Consider the following 22,651-nt stretch of genomic DNA (forward strand, 5'->3'; position numbering starts at 1 on the left):
AACAAACTAGGAGTCATCGGAATAAGAAAATATATCTCGACCACGATACCCCTTGCATCCGGGAGAATAAATAGCGAGCATTGAAAGTTTCAAGAAATTCAAATCAAGCATCAATATATCAAATTCCGTTGAACAGCTTCTAAATCTTTTAAAGCTTTGAAAACAAACGTATAACTATTGATGTTCGAAATTTTTTCTTTTGTCGTTGAACGGGCACGAATCACTGCGACGTGGGAATCAAAGTAGACCAATCAAAAAAAGACCCATCTCAAGTCATCCACCAAGAATAACTAATTTTCTAAACTCCTTGATGACAGGAGGCTCCCTTCCCTTCCCCCTTAGGCTCTGTTGCAAGCTATCCCAAAACACCCCTTCACCACCAGGTGGCCGCTCCCCTCCTAGACCACCATCGTCACCGATACTTCCTTCAACGTCGGTGCCACTAACGCCAACGCCCTTCTCCTTGGTCACTTCAAACACATCGTCCAAGCAATCCCTACACATTCCCAAAACTTCATCTAGATGATGTTGCACTAACGCCGCCCGCTCCCGCATTCCCCTCCTTAGCAGTGCTTGAATGAGCGTCTCCCCCTCATCAATTGCACCATTGACCCTCTCGATAAGCCGTCGTACACTATTTACCAAATACTCCTCTTCATATACAGTCCCTTTCTTCCCACGTGCGCGTTTGCGTTCCTCGCGCCGCCTCGTCTTGCTCGTTTTCCGCGACGAGGATGTGTTTCCTGTATACCGTGTGAACATACTCTGACCTGCCATTGTGCTTGCGTCGGTCGGCGCTAGCGATACATTATCGGGAATATCCGCATCACCTTCAGCCATTCCAGTAGTCGGGTCACCACCATAGAATCCCAAAGGGTCGTTGGCGCGGCGGACTCGCAGTTCCCGGATTCTTGGCACCTGTGTATTGAGCTGGGCCTTGCAGTCGGCGAGCAGATCGATCGTACTGCCCATTGCGTCCCCCAGGGCTGAATCCACGATGTCGCTGACGAGTGACTGTTTGCCGTGAAGGACGAGGAGACGGCATGCGTCTCCAAATTGGTTGCCGTAACAGAGTAGGCGTGCGGCGGTTGGGATGTCTTGGAGATGTTGAGCGTGGATGTGAGCAGCGGATATGTAGTCCTTTGTTTCGTCTGTTAGAGTTGTGGCGAGGGAGCGGGTCAGGGAATTCATTTGGTCTTTCGAGAGGGGAACCAGGCTAGCACAGTAAATACATTCACGCCATTGGTGGGCGAGCTTGTAGGATTGGTAGGCAGGCTCGTAAAGGGAGAGGGATTCATAGACTTTGGGTCTGTTAGTTCATAAATTTAATTCCAGACATGGCACTTCTTTAGGATAAAGGGGGTGGCATACTGATGGCAGCTTCTTTGTAATTGGATTGATCGTATAGATAGTCGGCGTATAAGTGCGACATATCGCGAAGAAGCTCAGGCTGGTATTTGTATAGTTCCAAGGCATCACTGTATAATGTATGTTTGATGGCGTAGAGCTTGAGCTCTTCATAGGCTTGAAGAGTATGTAAGCTTCTGAGTGCTTTTCGCACTCGTCCTAGATGGTTGTCGATTTCATATTGACGGCGAAGCGTCGGCATAGCCTGAAGCTTTTGAAGAAATGGGAGATACTCTCGAGGATCCTGCGAAGAATTAGCACATCCATTCTTTCCTCAAGGGGATACATCTATGCATGAGCTTACTTTCTGGGCTTGCTGGGCAACCATCAACGTAAGTTCTAGGTCATATAACCCTAGAGCATGGTCATAGAGTCTATATGCATCGGTAAGAAAACACATATGCTCAACAGCTTCCTCTGCTTGTTCAGTGCTTTTTTCTGCAATACTATTAGTTGTTATCATGTTTCTTTTGAGACAACCAGGGACAACTTACCCCGTAGTTTCGCGACCAGTTGAAGCCCAGAATCTAGGTCAGGGGGCGATTTGCACACGTGGGCTGTAACGAGATTTCGGAGGTTGGTGTCGATTCGGCTGGCAAGCACGGATAAGAATGCGTCACAAATTCGATTTACCTTGTTATCCTTGGGCGCTGTTTTGTTCGCATCCCCGGGCGCCACACTTTTGGGTGCATCAGAGACAGCTACATCAGGTACAGCTATTTTAAGGGTATTTTTGTATAACGTTTCAGAAACATCTTCGTTCCTGTAAATGCTCGTCAACATGGATCCCCGAGAGATGCTGGTGACACGTAAGCTGACCTTAATCGAGACAGGAATTCGTCAATATATTCGACCTTTTTCACCTGGTCGATGAACAACGAAACATTGGCCATAAACTGCGACGGAAAATGATCATGTAGAATATTCATATCCACCATATGGCTCCTGCATGCAAGGTATGCCGCGCGATACTTTTTGTTGTCGACATACTTGCGAATTCCGGCAAGAACAAGAGCGCGAGGGTAAATAGTCTCCGTATTACCTCGTGGCATTTGCAGTGTAATGGCGAATATCGACGGCATGACAGAAATTATGCGAGCCCCTCGCTCGATACTTCGACATCTCTCATCAGTCTCGGGAGTGTCGCCAGGAATATCAAGATCTAGTCACCGCATATAAGCAAATACCTAGAGATATGATCAAGGGTAGGAACGAACCATCTACTTTGGTGATATGAACAAATTTCAGTAGGTGTTGGGTTGTCGTGAAAATAAGATGAGCGCCTGTAATTATGAAGGAAGTGCAGCTCTTTGCGATGAGTCGTTTATTCGCATACAGTGCTCCAGACTTAGAAAGAGAAAACAGGATTCCCTAAGCTACAGTTAGCTGAGGACAAAATGTCCGTTTGCTCTTATCGAAGACTTACTTCTCCATCTGGAAGTTCAGTTGCATTAGCCCAACATGTGTCCTGGCCTGGACTTTCGTGCGGAATTTCAGTCAAAGGTCCATTGGCCCCGCCAGAGGAAAGCTTGATATATGAGCCTGCTTTGCTATTCTGCCCTCTCTGGCAAATCCACAGCGAATTTTGCTGGATATTTGGGAATATCGAGGAAAGGATGCTAGAATTGTTTGATTGATATATGGTCGTTGTCTTCTTTGAGTCGATATCGGTCCTTTCTATGTTTCCCTGTGAACACCCATGTTGGGTCAGAACGTAGACCTCATTTTCTTCCAAGAAGGCAATCCGTCTAGGTCTCGACGATGAAGTCAAGATCGGGCAAAATGCTTGAAATTCAGGATCTGCTAAAGGGACGGCTTTGATATCCCAATTGTATAAGTATATCCCGCCCATCGTCAGAACAGCAAACTGGGCGCTGGATTTACTGAACGCGATATCTACAGCATTAGACTCTAGAGGAATATCACATGCAGCCATTGGGGGAGGGACGTTGGACAGTTTTAGGGGCGTTAATTTTAACGATCCTATTGTTGAGTTAGGAATAGTTATAAAGGGGTTTCGTGGATACATTCAACTTACTGCCATCAATCACAGCCGCCGCTCCCAAATCATTCGGGACTATGGTGGAGCCTCTAGCCACATCAAAGACATATTCAATGTCGAATAACTTATCTATGATTTGATTAGCTCAGGGACTTACTTTGGAAAACTTGGATGCACGCATACCAGAAGATCCAATAACAAAACGCAGTGCTTTTTCTTGATGCCAGCGGAAACAAAGGAGCCCGCTTCCAGAACCCATTTCCACAGAGATAGGGATTTCCTGCTTCAAATAATAATGATAATTTCCCATCGTCCACAGCTGCACTCTATCCTTGAACTGGACAGCAAGGACGGTTGAGTCAACATTCCATGCCAAACTGATTGTTGATGCCCAGGTGCGCATATCCTCCTGGGTTAGACGAAGCTTGAATTCCCCATGTCGAAGTCCATTTCTTTCGAAAAACACAACATCCACTCTGTCTTCCATACGCTGTATGCCTGCGATCAAATTCCCAGCTGGTCGCCAACTTAGCGCACCTTCTAGTCCATCTACTGGCTCACTCACGCTATCCAAAACGCCATCTCGCGAGTACACCCTGATCACACGGCGGGCATCTGACTGAATGCTACTAACAGCAACAAACGCCCCATCGCCCCTCCAGCTGATAGAAACCCTTTTATCATCCATATCGCTCAATCTTCCCTCGTCAACCTTCTCCGGCATTGTCGGGTCCCGCAGAGCTTTTGCTCTCTTCCCTTGGAACTGAGTCTCCTTCTTTCCCCAGCCAACAGAGACGTGTCTGGAGATCTTGAGATCATCACTGGTAAATGCAATATTGGCCACATTCTCGAAATCCCTTGTCATATAGAGCAGTGTGTCGGACTTGGTGGTGATAGTAAGTAACTCTTCATCCAAAGACCATGTAGCCGCTGTAATCCTTACGTCAACCGAACCCACGATTTCAATCTTATCTTCACCTGGCTGAGGATCTTCGCGCACAACTATAATATCTCCCCCTTCCAGTACAAGGCAGGTGATCAGTGTGTCCGCAAAGTGTTGTAGTGATACTATCCGGTCCTGTTGCAAGTCCGGTATTGGTGATGGGGCATCCCAGGACGCGATCAAGTCGAGGTCGTTCAGCACTGAACCCTGTGATTTCCTTTTCAGTTCAATGATCGCGGTCGTCTCCGACGGACCAAATGCGCAAATAATAGAATCTGTCGCAGAATCCCAAGCTGTCGCAGTCAGAGGCAGCCCACTCCCCAGCAGGACCTCGTTAAGGTGTATATTCCTCAGATTGCGCATTTTATATGGGTCGGTGTTCCCCGCAACACGCCTTCGAAAACCTGGTATTTGAAATTCGAAGATTATGCCATACAGATTCTTAAGTATACAGCATTACAGGTTGGATATCGAGTTTGTTTGTGGGGCCTGTATATGATTTGTAAGGAGTTTGAAAATACTAACTAGTATTCAAATTTTCTGTTTGGTGGATGGATAAATATTTCTGGTCGATGACTTCATCCACTCCGATTTAGAAACTACCATGAGTTACGGCACAACAATAGGCAGCAACAGCATACAGTTTATGCGTTCTAAATTATGATAATATAGGACAGGTATTGACAGATATATACGGGAGAAAAATTTTTTTTCAGAGTAATTCTAGTTTTGTACAATGCAATAACATAATTATTCCCCCCAATTTCCGCTTTGAAGAGGATTGGCCACCACAGGACCGAATACCAATACACTCCGAGGCGATTTATTGGGATTTGTTCATTTGCCAGGCTGTTTCACCATTAAGTCAGTTGTATTTTGTTCTAGAGACGAATTTATAGTAGTAGGCTTACCGGCAATCCCGAAGGGCAGGCCGAAACCCGTGGCTAGAAAATGTTGTTAGCAAACGAACCTCGCCCAAAATATACAGCATTCAGGAAGCTTAATTTACCCATGAATGCCCAGTATCTCCACGCGAAGCGCTTGGTCAAAGGATTGAATGGGAGGTTGGTGCGAGGGCCCTCAGGGTAGTGGAAAGGACTGGACATCTGAGGCTGGGTGGTGTGGAAGCCGCGGCGGGCAACGGAGGTGGCCATTCTGGCTCGGGTTGCAGATTGGGCGAGCATCTTGGACAGATATTTAGTATATGGTTGGGAGGGATATAAAATTGGGGAGTCGACCGTACCTTGGAGAGTCCTGCTGTGGTAGAATTGGCCTAAATTGTGACTTGATAATTCAAGAATCCGACACTCGTCAGGATGGTCTGTTCCGGAATAGGGATCCGTGATGACTCAGCAAAATTTCCAATCACGTGACGTATCTCTAGAAGAAAAATGTTTTTGGTGTTGTAGCAGTACCAATGACGGGGCCGAGGACTTTCTCCTAACAATCGAGTCTGAAGTTCCAAACAGCTTCCACATAGCGTCTGCCAACCATGGACGACTTGTTCGATGTGTTCGAGGACAAACCTCCCACCGGACTTCCTCTTCAAGATCCTTCCAAGCCTCGAACAAAGAAGGAAAAGAACAGAAAGAGACAGGCAAATGGTGTTGTGAAGGATCGTCCGAATGCGGTGGGCGGCCAGGAGAATGGACAGGTTGTTGATACCCTAATGGAGGATATGGACATGGTGGAACCAACCGAGTCGCAAAATAGCGAACCCGATCCAAAGCGACAGCGCCTCCAGCCAGAGCCAGAACCGGTCGTGGCCGATACATTCGAGACGGAGCAGTCGCGAGAGATTGCAGGCTCTGCTGGTCTTCAAGGAACACAAGATACGAAAGCTGTTGTTCTATCACATCAAGTTCGACATCAAGTTGCGCTGCCTCCAGATTATCCATATATTCCAATATCGGAACACAAACCACCAGAAACACCCGCAAGAACATGGAGCTTCACTCTTGATCCCTTCCAACAGGTGTCAATTGCGTCAATCGAAAGGGGGGAAAGTGTTCTGGTATCCGCTCATACTAGTGCTGGAAAGACGGTGGTTGCAGAATATGCTATTGCGCAAAGTCTGAGAAATAACCAGAGAGTTATCTATACAAGCCCTATAAAGGCGCTGAGCAACCAGAAATACCGAGAATTCGCAGCTGAATTCGGTGATGTTGGATTAATGACCGGTGATGTTACCATAAACCCTACGGCGACATGCCTTGTCATGACGACTGAGGTATTACAATTTGCTAGATATCTTGTTTATTGATGAAGCACTAATCAGGTCACAGATTTTGCGATCCATGTTATACAGGGGCTCAGAAATCATGCGTGAAGTGGCTTGGGTGATTTTCGATGAGATACACTACATGCGAGACAAGAGTAAGTTTTTTCATGTTAATAACTCTGGCTTGAAATTTCAAAGTGTTAACGTTTTTGCAGCTCGTGGTGTTGTATGGGAAGAAACCATTATTCTTCTTCCAGACAAAGTTAGATATGTTTTCCTCTCCGCAACAATTCCGAATGCGATGCAATTTGCGGAATGGATTACCAAAATGCACAACCAACCTTGCCACGTCGTCTACACTGATTTCCGGCCAACACCCTTACAACATTATTTTTTCCCTGCTGGCGCCGATGGAATCCATCTTGTTGTTGACGAGAAAGGAGTGTTTCGTGAGGAGAATTTCCACAAAGCCATGGAGACCATCGCTGAGAAACAAGGAGATGATCCAGCAAACGTGATGGCTAAGAGGAAAGGCAAAGGAAAAGACAAGAAGACGAATAAGGGTGGAGAGAGCAATAAGGGCCCATCTGATATTTACAAAATCGTGAAGATGATTATGCTTAAAAACTATAACCCGGTCATCGTTTTCAGTTTCAGCAAGAGGGAGTGCGAAGCCTTTGCACTACAGATGAGCAAGATGGCATTTAACGATGAATCGGAGAAGGAGATGGTCAGCAAGGTGTTCAATAGTGCTATTGAGATGCTCTCCGATGAGGACAAGGAACTGCCGCAGATTAAACACATCCTACCATTGCTTCGTCTCGGGATCGGGGTTCATCACTCTGGTCTTCTCCCCATTCTCAAAGAAACTATCGAAATTCTCTTCCAGGAAGGGTTGATTAAGGTGCTTTTCGCCACAGAGACGTTCTCCATCGGTCTAAACATGCCTGCAAAGACCGTGGTTTTCACAAGTGTCCGGAAATTCGATGGAGTAAGCCAGCGCTGGATTACTCCGTCTGAGTTTGTGCAAATGTCCGGCCGTGCTGGACGTAGAGGCCTTGATGATCGCGGTATTGTCATTATGATGATCAATGAGGAAATGGATCCAACCGTTGCGAAGGAAATCGTCCGTGGGGAGCAAGACAAACTTAACTCGGCATTTTATTTGGGGTATAACATGATATTGAACCTGCTACGCGTGGAGGGTATATCGCCAGAGTTTATGTTAGAGCGATGCTTTTATCAATTCCAAAATGCGGCTAGTGTAGTGGGATTGGAAAGAGGTATGTGTTCAACAGCCCTAATATTATAAATAAAGGCATTTTTCTAATGGTAATAGAATTGGCTGAGTTGGAGAATGAATATGCTGTGATGACAATTCCCGATGAGGGGACGATCCGGGAATATTATGAGCTACGCCAAAACATCGCCACGTACACCTCTGATATGCGTAGCGTTATCAGCCTTCCAAACTATTGTGTACGGTACATTCAGCCAGGGCGGCTTGTTCAAATACAATACATGGATTATGATTTCGGCTGGGGAGCTGTTGTCAGCTGTCAAAAGAGAAAACCCCCTCGAAACGCGCCAAATGAAGAATATCCTCCACATGAAAGTTTTATTGTCGATGTCTTGCTACAAGTCGCAGAGGGCTCGTCTTCCCCAACGAGAGCTGGTCAACAACCTCTTCCCCCTGGGATCCGGCCTTCCCAACCGGAGGGGAAATCCAAGTTAGAAGTTGTACCAGTGCTTCTCAGTTGTTTAAAAACCATCTCCCATCTTCGGATTCGATTGCCTCAAGACCTTAAGCCAACCGGCGCGAGGAGTGAGGTTAAAAAACACATTGTGGAGATCCAACGGCGATTCCCGGATGGAATTCCCCTTTTGGACCCAATTGAAGACATGGGAATAAAGGATGATTCCTTCCGAAAACTCCTTCGGGTACGTGCCGCGGCAGTTCTTAATTTCAGTCCCCCAACACGGGCCCCCCCTCCGGTTTTTTTTCTTTGAATAAACTTGTGCTAATTTCTGGAGCAGAAAATTGAGGTATTGGAATCACGTCTAATGTCCAATCCACTTCATAACTCCCCGCGACTTCCAGAATTATATGACCAATACGCGGCAAAAACCGAACTTGGATCTAAAATCAAAACAACAAAAAAGAAGATTGCGGAAGCTATGTCGATTATTCAATTAGACGAGCTAAAATGTCGGAAACGGGTGCTTCGTCGCTTCCAGTTCATCAACGAGGCAGAAGTTGTGCAATTGAAAGCTCGCGTCGCATGCGAGATCAGTAGCGGCGACGAGCTAATGCTGAGCGAGCTGCTTTTCAATGGGTTTTTCAATAACCTCACACCCGAACAGTGTGCTGCAGTTCTTAGCGTGTTTGTCTTTGAGGAGAGTTCCAAGGAGACGCCGCCGATTTCCAAGGAAGAGCTCGCGAAGCCACTGAGAGATATCCAGGCGCAGGCCAGGATTATTGCCAAGGTGTCGCAGGAGTCCAAACTGGCGGTCAATGAGGACGAATATGTGAAAGGATTCCGATGGGAGTTGATGGAGGTCATTTATGAATGGGCGAAGGGGAAGTCATTTGCGGAAATTTGGTAAAGTTTTTCTCCTCGACCTCAGAATTTTTTTTCCACTACTAGGCTAGGGCGTTTTCTCCCTCATTGTTCTTCGCTAACATGTGATTTGCTCCCAGCAAAATGACGGATGTTTACGAGGGAAGCTTGATCCGGACATTTCGTCGATTGGAGGAATGTATGCGGCAAATGGCCCAAGCAGCGAAAGTTATGGGCAGCGAAGATTTGGAGAAGAAGTTCGAGAAGTCTCTCGAGATGGTGAAGCGGGATATTGTTGCGGCACAATCTCTCTATCTCTAGAAGGTGACTGACTCCAGCTTTGATACCTGCCTACCACTACTACGGCATCTGCTGGTCTATATGTGCTCTTTTTGTTTGTTCTTCACTTATTGCTTGTGCACATATATATATCCATGAGTTCATGTAGGGTTCGTAGGCACTATACGCACAAATTCTCGCATGGCACCGTATCGCATTATCAGGAGTTCGGGAAGTGTTACTGCCACGGGAAATTTTGTATGGGTATAATCGTGACCTTGGTGTGCTTTTCTGATTTCCCGTGTGGGTCTCCAATTTTAACTTCAATTTCCGTTGAAAATAGGCCGTAAGATGCCTTCTGCAGATAGCATGGTGATTTGTTCCTGAATACTCGGGTGCCGAGCTATAAATCTCGAGATCGCGTGGGACAATATTTGAAAAGCGGTGGTATATTGAAACGGCGTAATGACAGGGTAATGTGACTGTGTCGTTGCCCGTTGCAACCTAGGAAACGTTTGTTTCGTCCTGTCAGTGATGCAATAATACGCCAAGTCCGACATTTTTGCTGTGGACCTGTTAAAATACCAATACCAATACAATACCAAGCCCCAAATGTCTCCCCACTCAACTTCTTCGACTTTCCTTTCCTCAACTTCTTCATTCCAACCTTCAACCTTCAACCTCATCTGCTTCTTCCTCCTCCATTTGCAGCTCTCTTCTCGTTCATATCCTCTCCTGACTACTCTGTCTCTAACATATGCATCCGCGCCTCCCTCTCTGATATCAGTGTCCAAATATAGTACTCGTCTTGCCGTTCGTTGCTGGCATTCCCTCTTGCGTCTCCTCCCTGCTTCTTCCCAATATGAATAGCCTGCTGGCAACACCCCCTGTTCCACCACACTTCTACGAGCACTGCCGACTCTCTCCCTCCCGGTCCAGTGAGCTCCTCTTAAACGACAATAAGCGTAGTTGCGTATATGCTGACCTATGTGTGCTTGCCAGTGTCCTCTACCAATCCTAGTGGCAACAGAAAACGAAAAGCTGAGGATGATTACCTCCCAAGCGACCATGACACTCGAATGTCCGCTTCTCCTTCGAACTCCCCAGCATTTCCCCCGAGGCCACTACCTGCCTCTCGTCAGATCAAACGATCGAGACCAAATATTTCGGGTCGCCCCTTATCTTTATCCCGCCTGTTGGAGACGCTGGATACCGATGCCCTTCGTTCCGTCTTACGGTCAATGTGTGACAGACACCCAGAGCTTGCAACGGAAGTGGTACATACCGCTCCTCGACCAAGCGTTAGCTCTGCCCTACAGGTTCTAAACAACTACCAATCAGCCCTCCATTCTTCTATCCCTCTTGGAGGGAATTCCTCTTCAGATTATGCATATAACCGCGTCCGCCAGCATATTGTCAACCTCCTCGACGCCTTGAGTGATTTCACACCTCACTTTCTACCACCCAACGAATCCCAGACTTCGACGGCCTTAAGTTACCTTGACGGTGCCACTGAGATTCTACATCGACTCCCCAGGTGGGACACGCCACAAAACAACTTAGAGAAAGATGCCGCCTATGAGGAAATGGCTAAAGCGTGGATACTGGTTATTCGGGAAGCTGGGAAACGTGGCGGCGGCATCCAGTTGCAATATGGCGGATGGGATGAAAAACTTTCAAAGCACAACCAGACAGCCGGAGGGAAACTTCAGGACGCCGTCGACGTTCTGAGTTCTAACCTTGGTTGGATGGGGACCAATCAGGATTTGTCTAATAATCAGGGAGTGGATGCTTCATCGATACGCCAGCAGCTCCTTTCTGGCACTTACGGCAGTGGTATGCCACTGAAGGTCGGCCGCTGGTGATCAGAATTCGCCGCGTCTCTCACTGTACAGGACAGAATACCTTATTTTTGGCTATCTTGTTCTACATTTTAGATCCTCCCGTCTTTTTTGAAGCAATTTCTTGTGGTAAATAAGCCCCTTCCCCCAGCGGAACATAACATTTTCCGTTTCTCTTTTTCTTTCATCTTAACGACACGGCTACGATACCCACCGCACATGGAATTAGAGTTACACATAGCCCACTCCTGGCGTTTATTTTCATTTTCATGTGATCTTCTGTGTTCCCATCATTATTGATCAAGGTCGCTTCTTGCAATACCATTCCATGTTCTACATGCCTGGAATAACAAATCTTCGGGAGCTTTTATTCCCTCCCCTTTATTTTCCTTTACTCTCTACAGCCAGCCCTCTTCCCTTCTCTATTTCTATTTTCTACTTTTGATTTTATTCTTTTCTCTCGTGAATATCCAGCGTGCCAATCCCTTTCGCAGCATCCACTTTCAATTCCCTCATCTTTATATTTGCTTGTCGTTTACATTGATGACACTTCCCATTTACAATCATTAAACGTGTACCTACATAAACATATATCCTCTATGGATACTACCACCCCGACATGCGTGTTCAGCTGATTCCGCTTTTGTTGTTAGGCCAGTAGTCCGTTTCGTCCCATTCTCCTAAGTGCCGCTCAACTTGTGTCTTACAACCCACCCTTCCCCATTGCAAACCTCTTTTTGTCTTGGAAACCCTTTTCAAGGAAACAAAATCCAGGTCACAAGCAGCATATGGGTTGAAGGAACAATCTTGTTGTTTCTGTTTTTGTTTCTAGTTCCATTTTATTCCGTCAAGACAATGCCTTTTGCACTACATAATCCCTGACTGCTTTCTCAAAGAAGGAAAAAACATATTTGTCTATATTTCATGTATAAATGAACTGAGAAATTTCATTTCCATCTATCGTTCCGATGGTAAAAAGTATTTGACAACCAAGGGCATTTTACCCCGATTTCTGGTTCCTGGCTTTACAATCCCCCATGGAAATGTGATAGAACACCCGATACCCTGGAAGAGCTGTAAGAACATGAACACGGTCTCCCGTCTACAATGTTCATACCTCGGTCAACTTGTTATATATATAGCCGATTCATATATATAGCTTCATTAGTCTCGACTGATACCTCAATTGACGTGTATGCATCTATCGAAGCGTTGGAGGAACTTGGCCAAGTCTCCATAAAAAAAAAATTGACCTGGAATGTCTAATGAATGAAAGATTTGGGCTGTCTTCTTCCTTGGCTGCCTCTGAGCGGAAAAGCACTTGAAGCCAGGAAATCTCATGTCTCGTCCAGCGACTCCGGACAAATAAAATCTAAAGCTTAGATTTCTCGCCGTATCAGCCATCTTCATTCAAAATCACCTCTTCTGTCAGTGGTCCTTCGAGAGCGCAGGCGGCACAAACAAGAGTAACTACGCATAAACATAATTTTCCCAATAATATTGTGTGTCACCCTTTCTTTGGTCAGAAGCTCCCCTAAATGTTGTGCTTGCATGATTGCTCGGGGAGGCAGCAACATCTCGGTTGAATTTTATAATCCCACTCGGATCTATACGTAAATATTGCCCAAGGGCATAACTTCACACTCGCGAGACAGTTAAAGTTTCATTTACTGTGTATGCCCCTGTTACTGGTATTCTAGAGCCAAGATTGAGGTCTTAGACCTAGGTCTCATACGGATTCATTTCAACGTCTCATACCGCGCATAGCTTCCGTGATAATTCCTGACACCGGAAACACCTTGGTATTTACGCATTTTGACTAAAATAATTAGTTATAGGTACATTTAATCAGATAAACACTCCATTTTCCTCTTCTCATTTGCTTGAGTAGCTTAACCAAAGTCCACAGTTTTTATCAATATACCGAGTAATGCCTCCAAGTCGCCACGCTCCATGGAATCTTGATGTCAATTCGCTAAACGAATTTATTGGAGGAATTGTCGCCTAACCTATGCGTAGTAAACTAGTTAGCCTCAGCCGCGGGCTTTGCGCCTTCTTTGAGCCCTACGGCGAATCAGGGTTTCCATGCAAGCCTGATTATGCCAAGTGAGCTTCGTGTGATAGTTGGTGCGCTAGTTTAAGGGCTCAATGATAGTTTTGGACCTCCTTAACTGTCGACCATTTCGCGTCGTCCCGTTATTAGGGAATCGTATAGTAAGGCGATGCGAATGAACGTCCGTTATTTTGATTCATCTCACTGTCATTCCGTGAAAGAGCCGGAGCACGAAGGGTGCCCCTAGAGCAATGACGACTAGCATTCCCTTGTCCAATAACTTGAATAAATCCAACTACCGCGAATCGATAGTGTCGAACTTCAAGAAGAGATCCACGTTGTACGCCCTCGTTGCCCTGTCGCTCCTCAATGTATTCCTCCTCACGAACACCCTTTACAGGGCCCGAAGTTCAGGACCAAAGGATTCAACCAGAACTGCACAGATAAATCCTTTCCATCTGCCGGGAAATGTGAATGCGAGTGAAACCGAATTCATCAAACCTGAGAATATTATCATTAGCGGCTTTGTATTCTATGGCCGTCGGGATCGTGTCGAGGCAATGCGCTGCTATGTGGAGGTATGAAATCTCTTCTTCTATTGCAGAGATATAAATAGGCTGTGTGTACCACGATTCGTTTGGGGCTTAGACTGACAGCACGGTCGCTCACAACAGCGCAATTTGGCCGACAATAATGGATGGTTGGATGAAGTATTATGGGTTGTCAATACCGAAAATGAAGATGATCTGAGGTATCTCGATGAAATCCTGGCCAGCTCTCCACGACACAGAAAGCTGGATCTTGGGAGAAAGGTTCGAGGCCCAGAGTTCAGACAAATCTGGAAGCATCTCGAGAGGGGAAAGATATACGTTAAAATAGATGATGATGTGGTGAGTAGGGAGAAAGTCTTATTTATTCCCTCTTCTTCTTGAAGGTCAATGCCGACGGGCTGGTAGCAGTTGCTGATGGTTTCCTCGCCATGGCTCTCTAGGTTTGGTTAGCCGACGATACCATTCCTCGAATCGTTGACCGGAAATTAAAGCACCCCAACGATTTCGCAGTCTCAGCAAACATCATCAACAATCCCCCATTGAGCTTCATCCACTACCATGTTGGCGCTCTCCATCCGTATTTCCCTGAATTGGCCAATGGCAAACCATCCACAAAGGTCAGCGATAATAAATCATGGAAACCTTCTGATCACCCGCACTGGGAAGGACCTGATAAGTTTGAATGGGCCCTGGATGCCGCCCCGCCCGCTAAAGGCCATCGGTGGTTGCGTGTGAAAGACGACAAAGCTATTGTTCGAACCCCGGTGACGCACCTCAAATATGAAGTATGGGGCGATACCTATACTAGTTGGGCCATCGCCGCCCAGCAGCACTATTCATTTTTAGAAAACTTGGAGAAAAATCAGCTTGACCTTTACAAATTTAATCTCCCCTGGAACATGGATAACGAACGAATAAGAATCAATGTCCTTGCCATTTGGGCAGACGATATACTCGATAGCGATATTGATACCTGGCCAAAGGAGAGAAGTGATGAAGAAATGGTTGTTATGGAGCTTCCCAAGCTTTATAGTCGACGTAAGTCTCTGCAACATGCCATCCATATTTTTTAAACTCTTCCATTCAATAAATAAGCTTCTCCCCTTGTTGTTATCTATCTACCTGTTGTTTTCTACCTCCCATACCATCGTGAAAACTAAGAAACTGAAACATTTTCTAGCTGTCACTATCGTGGGAGAAGCCCTAGCTGTCCATTTTAACTTCCAGCATCAACCTGGAGTGGCAGAAACTGATCTTTTGGACCGATACCGTATACTCGCTAGGGAACGCGCGTGTCCTCCGGGGTCGAAACCAGTTTCCTAGTAGACCCAATACATCTACGGATCTTTTGCAGCTCACCACCGTAGTCGCCCAGCTGACAAAATACACCGCATCTTCTGGCTGGCCCCATACCGCCCTCCCTCTTAGTGAAAGGGCCAGGATTGCCGCAGCAGCAAATTGCATCGATAAAACTTCGATGCGAAAATGAGAAGAGAGAAACTGCTGCAAAATATCGAGTTTCTGGTTCCATAACGCTTTGTATTCTCTCTTACCAAACAGAACCAACGATGTCCTGAAGTTACCCACTTTAAAGGATATTTTTTTTGCAAAGGTTTTGAATCGTCCTTAATTGAAAATAGAGCTCCGGCAATATGTAACTACAAAAATTTCCCTGCCTGTTATGATACATACATTGCTAGTTATTATTCACCCATTTCCTTTCCCTGAGCACTTGGTTTTTTTTTTTTTTTCCCTGTAAATAAATAACTCATTTTATTTAATAACCCAATATATGTATTAATATCTCGCTCGGAAAGAGAGGTCAATATTGCGATTTAGCCTTCGACGCAAAGGAAATGCATATCCTAACATCCTGCTGCCTGGGAAGAAGTCCTTTCAATGCCGTTTCGTAAACGCGGCTGGACCCCAAGAAGGCTTTTAGCAAGTCCATCGGTCCTTGTCCACTGAGATGAATCAACCGTATCCACCGTGGCCCTATATAGCCTGCGAATGCAGCACAATCTCGTCGTAAAGTCAGGAAAAGGGTTGTGTGGGTTGTCTCTTATATTCGAGTAGAAGAGCGACGGTATGTCCCACTGTGCTTGGCCGCTTCCTTTTATACAAGTAGTATATTCTCGCCACATTGCTAGCATAAAAATGGTACAGTCTAATGTACAACAGACAAAGGCATCCAACAATGAGAGTAAGTATATGGAAGAGAGGGGTATAAAAGCGTAGTACGGTGAATATATAGATATACATATATTCAAGTCGTTGGTAATTGGACATAAAATATTTCTCATTCGTTGAAATCCCCAATGATTAGACAAGCGAGAAAAAGCCGAAACAAATATCAAATATTAGGAAAAACAGCATGTGCGCACTTCATGTGTACGTCGGACGCTGCAAAGCCAGAGGCTAACTAATCAGGAGCCAAATGTTTCCAATATTGTCGAATTGTTGAGGAAACGGTAAGCAAACGGTGTATATCGAAAGCAACTGCATACCCCAGGTCTTATGACGTTATCTATACATGTGCATCTTTACAAGAGCCCAAGTGAGTGCGAAAATTTATGCCGTATGAGAATGGGTTAAGTAGAATAAAAGCGCCTTTTATCGACTAGCGGGGCAAACTCACGCAGGGACTGATGGGGCTCGAAGTGGTGCTTAATTGTTGATATCGCTCCTCAACCACGGTGGGCAGTTCCTGTGCAGGTGAATACCTACAAGACGGGCTGAGGTCCTCAAAAGAAATAAACCCGTCTCTCGATGTATGGCTTCGTTGCGAGCCGCGCCTTGATGTTATTCTTCGAGTCGGAGCCGGCACAAGTCCATTGGATCCCTCGGCTTCATGCAATTTGCTAAGTGAATCCTGCGACGCAGGCTTATTCCACTTGCTACGGCCGAGCAAGAGTCCGAGAATGACTATCGCGATAAAAAGAATTATTCCAATAATTATACTGGATATTTTTGCTGCTTCTGATTTCTTTTCGTCGGGAGATTTGTCAGATAAGTCCCCAGGTGACGAGGTAGGGGTGTTGGGCCCGCTTGGTGCAATCGGGGCAGCTGTTATACTGCCTGGTGATTTTATGGATGAAGTGGAAGTTGTTGTCACATCGGGCGAAGTGGTTATCGTTGCATCTATAAATTGGAAAAGGTGAGCCGTTGTCCATACATACTGTGTGGCATTGAAGTTATACCGATGGATGTCGTTTTTCGAGATGGGAGATGACGATACAGCGTCAATGCCGGCCAATTACTCAGACATTGAACAAATTTCACGGATGGCGGCACCAAACGTATTGATTCGTAGACAGAAACTGTAACACAATTTTCGCTAGGAGGACGATAATGCAGCGCTCAGGTTAATATCGGCGAAGGCATATTTTTGAGATCCTGAAGGGTAATGTAGGGCCTACCAGCTACTTGTATGATCAGGGCCTTTTATTGTACCATCTCGACATTCAGTTGCGAGTGCGCAACTCTCAGTTCTACTGGGATGGCAACAATAACCATAGGCACCTGATGTTCCCCAGTGTAGAGATCCAGGGCAAGATATAAGCCCAGCTGCAGAGCGGCTTCGCGTTAAACAGGTCCATGACTTTTGGGCAGGTTCACCTCAAGTATTTAACGAAATTCGTGTGCACATACCTGTGACTGTGCCCAGACTGTCATGAATATAATATCCTATCGCTTCTGGCGGAAGGTCGATGCCGGCAGTGGTAGTGGAAGTGATGGTAGCAGCACCCGCGGTGAAATGGCTTAGAGAAAGAAGAGCGATAGAAGCTGATAGGGATAGTCGGAAGCGGTCCATTGGACCATCTGCTTCAATTCATGAAGAGAGGGTAGAAGTCAATGAGCAGTAGCAAAGACGTTGAAATCGCGCAGCGATTAGCAGGAAAGAAAAGAGAAAGCGACTGCGGTTGACCACCATGGTATATAATAACAAAGGAGATTGTCTCCTAGGCTGCGTACCGTGGCACAGCATTGGCGAGCTATCCCCTCCCCCTTATTTTCTTTTTCTCATGAGGAAACCAGGGGTTAGTTAATAGTTAAGAATTTCAAGTGAGGGATTGCTTTTGAAGCCCCCCGATTCTGACTGGTAGCAGTTGAAAAGTTTTCTTGGGAGCCTCACGCAGGAGAAATAAAAAGGGTCTGACGGACAAGCCGGTTTTTTTTGGCTCCATTATTTTGTCGATCTGAATAGCGTCGAGGAACAGGCGTCCTTTTATGACTAGCCTGTTTGCCTGGAAGGGATGGCTGGAGCCACTACTCGAGCAGGATCACTCAGGAAAAGTGAGGAAAGTCTGAAAAAGAAGTGATGTGCTGTCTATAGAAATATCTAGTCTTCCAGGCCATCGTCAGATGTGCTGGCGGCGCTGCCTAAGCAGCTGTCATTCTAGATGACAGGAGCAGCGAGCGAAGGGCGGCGATATACTCCGTATTCATTGTTGAAAAGGATTTTTAACTCCCATGGTCGCAACTTCGAGCTTGAAGGTTGAACCAATCACATTCTGGGCTAACAGTGTTTGCTTTTTCCCAAGCAATAGTGATGAGCGGCCTGCATAAGCATTATCTGTAAACTGTGTGTTTATCGGCTTTGTTCGTATATCCAATTCACGTCCTGTGTGACCAATTCGCTGTGAAAGTACTCCGTAGTACAGGATCTCCTCTCCTTCGCAGGGGTTTATGGTTACATGTATCATCCACAAGCCAAAAGTTGAGTAAAAAAATGTTTCGCATGTAGTTGTCTGTAACGTTATTTGAGTTTTAAAGACTTGCGTGCGCAAGAGCAGTCAATTCATACCTGCCTGTGTCTATCCCAACTGCGTTCTGTTGGCGATTTTAAAACAAGGGCTTGTAGGGAAAATGGGGATTGAAGGATGAGAAATTTTTTTTTGGCAATTTATTGCCTGTTCTTCCGCATGATCAAATTTGTGTGGAGGAATTTCGTGGAGGTTTCGTAAACTGGTGTGAATTGCATTAAGGCTTGAAATGTCTCAACAGCGGAGAGAAGCCTGTACATATATCCAGAAGGCGATCTTAATCGCATATCATTTTAATCTCCGATCCCATTGATCGGCTGAAAAGACTGTGTAATATCGCCAGGGGGTCCGATATTTATAAACCACCCTGTTCGGAGCAAGAGATATTATAAAATACCAAGAAGTGGAGGGATGATTAGTTCGAAATGGACAATCAAAGGAAAGTAGAAAACAACGATGCCCTCCCGTGCATATATTAAAAAGCGATGCTCTTCGCCACACGAAGCAGCCAGCCAACATCAGACCATCCACCCTCATCACCTGGATTTTCTATGAGCTGCACCACTGAAGTTTCATCTGCCTCCTGCTGCTGATTTTCACCTTCTGTTTCTGAACTCTCCTCATCCTGGTTAGAATTGTTGCTTGGTTCTTCAACAGAATTTTGGTGTTGAATATCACCAAACTGGCGAGGTTGACGAGAAGGTTCGGCGGTAACACCAGGGATCTCATCTTCTACACTAAAAAGAGTCCATTCGACTAGACGATCTATCCATCTACCAAGGCCCAACCCGCGCTCACGGGTCAAACGTTTCATTTCAGCCTCATCCACCTCCTCTTCATCGTCTGTTTCCGAATCCGAGAATTCTGAGGTTGACACCGAATATGAGGAATCAAATGCGGAATTTCGTCTCGATATGGTCTGATATACCCCGTCATCGAAATTGTGGTCTCCTCCGTGGCTTGGCGTGTTTACCTGGCTAATGTGGCCGGGGGACATTGCGGCCATTTCGCTGTGTAGGCTCTCATCGACAAAGTCCGGTACAAGTCCCACAGAATCATCGGATATTGAAGCGCGATCTTCAGAGGTTTGCTCAGTGAGGCTGGCTGCTGTCATAGAAAGGTCTACTCGGCTGCCAAATTTGCTGGCCATATGGGAATTGGAGGCCCGCCGTGAGAGAGCAACGGGCGTTGATAGTCCAGATCGCTGTCTCCGACTATAGTTACGATGTGAAAGATGAGAGTAGCGTCGCCGCTCCTTATCTGGAACTTCCTCGGATACAAGACTAGTTGAGCTATCTCGCTTTACAAGCCAACTCTGTCCCTTTTCTTCACGGGTGGAAGACGACAACGCCAGTCCCGCTCGCAGGAGCCACTCAGAATCCTGGTGGGTAGCAGGGCTGTATAATTTTGGTCTCAAGGTAGTAGAACTTTTAGACCTGCGGTGATGGCGAGTTTGCTCCGAGTCCATTTTGTCCAACTTTGTACGACTCATTCGGGGCAATGTTGGAGTGGTTTTTCGTTTTGAGAGGTTAGTATATGAGGTGTTGCGAGACAGTATCGGCGGTGTTGCAGGCACGGAAGCACTGGCAAGGTAAGACGATGTGGCATGGTGAGGACTATATGGGAATCGTCGGGAGGGCTCCCGCTCGTCATCGTTTGAATAAATGTAATCGGGATCAGGTCCATCATCCCCATCAAGAGGAAATCTGGACGTCAATGGTGCAAGTGAGATATGATGAAGCGAGGTATGGGAACGACGAGAACGAAAAGAGCCCTGTATGTAAGACTGCGATAAAGGCTTTTCTGGATTTAGCAAACAATGTAAAGTGCTATGAACTTGAATGCATTGGCTGGTGCTCATACCTCCATAATTGAACCAGAAAAGTATAAAACAAACAATACAACCTGGCTATAAAAGATCGATGATTTTGGAAAGAAGAATAACACCCTGATGGGCGCCTGAGGGGTGGTCTGTAGTATGCTGAAACTAGCGGACAGATTATGGCCGGTGGATGAATTACTCGGGCCACAGGAAGCGAGTGTACAAGTGGAGGCTCGGTCTCCAGTCGATGCAGAAATGAAAATTGTTTGACCGAGATTCATCGCTTGATCCAGATCCAGAGCCATGGATGACGGCCGGGATGTTCGATATAGTCACGTGATATAACCAAAACCCAGCCATTCGATGCTCGGATTGCCAGGAACGGCAAGACAATGACTCACTGCGTCTATCAAGTTTGTAGTGAGAAGAAAATCCTACGGAGAAGGGACACAAAGGTTGAAAAGTGGAGTGGATAGGTGAAACCTGTGCCACGCAAAAAGGTTCCAGAAGAATGTGGATGGATTTAAGTAATGTATAACGGCTACTTTTCATTTCGGAAGACTGGTATGTGTTATAGGATTTGGCCCCTGTTGACTACAAACGCTTCCAATGCTGAAATCGCTGCCCACAATCGATTTTCTGCTTCGGGAAATACCAGGGACCGACTCTTATCGTAGAACACTTCGTCGCTCACCTCCTCGGGGTGTCGAGGAAGACAATGCATGAATCGCCAGCCCTCTTTAGCACCCCCACGCTTTGCTAGATCAGAGGTGATCTGGAAACCTTCGAAAGCTTTGATTCGCTTTGCTTTCTCAATTTCCTGTCCCATAGACACCCAAGTGTCTGTCACAAGAATGTCTGCATCCTTGACGGCTTCCTCCGGAATGTAAGTGTGAGTAATGTTTCCTGGGGACTTGACTCCCCCTCGAGCTTTTTGGATAAGGTCCTTAATATGCGAAGGCATTTCATAGCCCTTGGGCGTCGCGACAGCCATGTCAACGCCAAGTTTGGTAGCCCCGATTGCCATATCAAATAAAACATTGTTTGCATCTCCAACCCAGGCAATTTTTCGTCCCTCAAGGCCGAGACTAGAATTCGACGGAGTAACGTTTTGCGGAGGCGGGAAAGCTTCATGGATAGTCAGGAAATCGGCGATAGCTTGCAATGGGTGGAACGTATCGCAGAGAGCGTTGATGACAGGCACCGTCGAGTGTTTGGAGAGTTCCGCGATATCGGAATGTGGGCCAACCCGGGCCACGATGCAGGACACCATCGAAGATATTACTACTGATGTGTCGTAAAGTGACTCATTCACGCCAAGCTGGATATCGTCCTTCCCTAGAAACATCGGGTGTCCGCCCATAGAGACCACCGCTGCCTCTGTTGAAACGCGGGTTCGAGTACTTCGTTTGGAAAACATCATGGCGATAGTTTTGCGTGACAGTGACCCGTTAAGCGATTCTGGTATCGAACCAGACTTCATGGCATGTTTATGTGTCGAGGCATTGCGGACAAGTGTTGTAAACTCAGAGGGTGTCAGGTCTGCTACAGAGAGCAGGTGGCGCGGGCCTGCAGCACTTGCGGAAGAAGATTGTCGCAATTGTAAACCCATGTTGCGGAGAGCCCTGGCTGCATTTCGGGATAACAGCATTATGAAAACAAGTTAGAAGACAACAGCAGATAAATCGATTTGAGGACTGTGGTGACTTGTAATAAGTTGTAGGGGATTGGTGAAGTACTGGGTTATGCTCTAAAAAAAGTAAAGAAATAAAGAAAAGCAAAGAAAAGAGAACCAAAAAAATGCACTAAGTTGGAGAAATACCGAGCGTGGAAAGGGAGGCCTGAAAGAATATCAGATATGAACTGGGAATCTTTCTGAAGGGATTGAAGTCAATCCAATTGAAACTTGCCAGGGTGAGCTGTTATCCGTTCGATGACTGGCAGGGCGTCATCTTCCTTGTCTATGATCCACGAGCTACAGTCACAGACGGAGATGACTAGAGGCAGTTATGGTGCGAAACGCGGGCAATATTACTAGTGGCTCGTATTTTATTCTAAGATATTATTGGCTACGGTTTACCGAAAACTAAAATGTCGAACAATTTGCCGTCAAATTTATTGGTCAATACACCAAGACACTTTCAAGATTCCAAGGTAACCAGCCCTGGAGATTCCAATGATCCTACAAGGTAATTACCAATTTTG

At 46.1% G+C, this 22,651-nt stretch overlaps 8 protein-coding genes across 8 annotated transcripts; 3 read left to right on the top strand and 5 right to left on the bottom strand.

Annotated features, from left to right (window-relative positions):
• Positions 1–273: 273 nt before the first annotated feature.
• HCBG_02342 (elongator complex protein) lies at positions 274–4,715 on the bottom strand (the record flags this gene model as incomplete). Its single annotated transcript, XM_045429391.1, has 9 exons — positions 274–1,301; positions 1,372–1,651; positions 1,712–1,845; positions 1,902–2,170; positions 2,227–2,569; positions 2,625–2,778; positions 2,834–3,390; positions 3,446–3,538; positions 3,593–4,715. 9 exons carry the CDS (start codon positions 4,713–4,715, stop codon positions 274–276), a joined length of 3,981 nt encoding a protein of 1,326 aa, XP_045289286.1.
• Positions 4,716–5,042: 327 nt separating this feature from the next.
• On the bottom strand, positions 5,043–5,642 carry HCBG_02343 (cytochrome c oxidase subunit 8p; the record flags this gene model as incomplete). The annotated part of the gene is made up of 4 exons (XM_045429392.1): positions 5,043–5,201; positions 5,264–5,296; positions 5,362–5,536; positions 5,596–5,642. The coding sequence occupies 3 exons, from the start codon at positions 5,534–5,536 to the stop codon at positions 5,176–5,178; spliced, it is 234 nt and encodes a 77-aa protein (XP_045289287.1).
• A 202-nt stretch (positions 5,643–5,844) lies between these two features.
• Positions 5,845–9,455, top strand: HCBG_02344 (ATP-dependent RNA helicase DOB1; the record flags this gene model as incomplete). Its single annotated transcript, XM_045429393.1, has 6 exons — positions 5,845–6,582; positions 6,638–6,728; positions 6,789–7,856; positions 7,913–8,514; positions 8,611–9,176; positions 9,275–9,455. 6 exons carry the CDS (start codon positions 5,845–5,847, stop codon positions 9,453–9,455), a joined length of 3,246 nt encoding a protein of 1,081 aa, XP_045289288.1.
• Positions 9,456–10,098: 643 nt separating this feature from the next.
• Positions 10,099–12,212, top strand: HCBG_02345 (nuclear envelope protein Cut8; the record flags this gene model as incomplete). Its single annotated transcript, XM_045429394.1, has 2 exons — positions 10,099–10,351; positions 10,416–12,212. The coding sequence occupies 2 exons, from the start codon at positions 10,276–10,278 to the stop codon at positions 11,276–11,278; spliced, it is 939 nt and encodes a 312-aa protein (XP_045289289.1).
• Positions 12,213–13,558: 1,346 nt separating this feature from the next.
• On the top strand, positions 13,559–15,347 carry HCBG_02346 (uncharacterized protein; the record flags this gene model as incomplete). Its single annotated transcript, XM_045429395.1, has 3 exons — positions 13,559–13,885; positions 14,299–14,896; positions 15,142–15,347. The coding sequence occupies 3 exons, from the start codon at positions 13,559–13,561 to the stop codon at positions 15,345–15,347; spliced, it is 1,131 nt and encodes a 376-aa protein (XP_045289290.1).
• A 376-nt stretch (positions 15,348–15,723) lies between these two features.
• HCBG_02347 (uncharacterized protein) lies at positions 15,724–17,672 on the bottom strand (the record flags this gene model as incomplete). The annotated part of the gene is made up of 6 exons (XM_045429396.1): positions 15,724–15,971; positions 16,282–16,357; positions 16,497–16,999; positions 17,038–17,195; positions 17,278–17,380; positions 17,510–17,672. 6 exons carry the CDS (start codon positions 17,670–17,672, stop codon positions 15,724–15,726), a joined length of 1,251 nt encoding a protein of 416 aa, XP_045289291.1.
• A 1,427-nt stretch (positions 17,673–19,099) lies between these two features.
• Positions 19,100–20,493, bottom strand: HCBG_02348 (uncharacterized protein; the record flags this gene model as incomplete). The annotated part of the gene is made up of 2 exons (XM_045429397.1): positions 19,100–20,398; positions 20,488–20,493. 2 exons carry the CDS (start codon positions 20,491–20,493, stop codon positions 19,100–19,102), a joined length of 1,305 nt encoding a protein of 434 aa, XP_045289292.1.
• A 456-nt stretch (positions 20,494–20,949) lies between these two features.
• Positions 20,950–22,390, bottom strand: HCBG_02349 (ornithine carbamoyltransferase; the record flags this gene model as incomplete). Its single annotated transcript, XM_045429398.1, has 1 exon — positions 20,950–22,390. The coding sequence occupies one exon, from the start codon at positions 22,095–22,097 to the stop codon at positions 21,018–21,020; it is 1,080 nt and encodes a 359-aa protein (XP_045289293.1).
• Between the last annotated feature and the right edge of the window lie 261 nt (positions 22,391–22,651).

This window comes from Histoplasma capsulatum, assembly GCF_000150115.1.
Source record: "Histoplasma capsulatum G186AR genomic scaffold supercont2.3, whole genome shotgun sequence".
NCBI lineage: Eukaryota > Fungi > Ascomycota > Eurotiomycetes > Onygenales > Ajellomycetaceae > Histoplasma > Histoplasma capsulatum.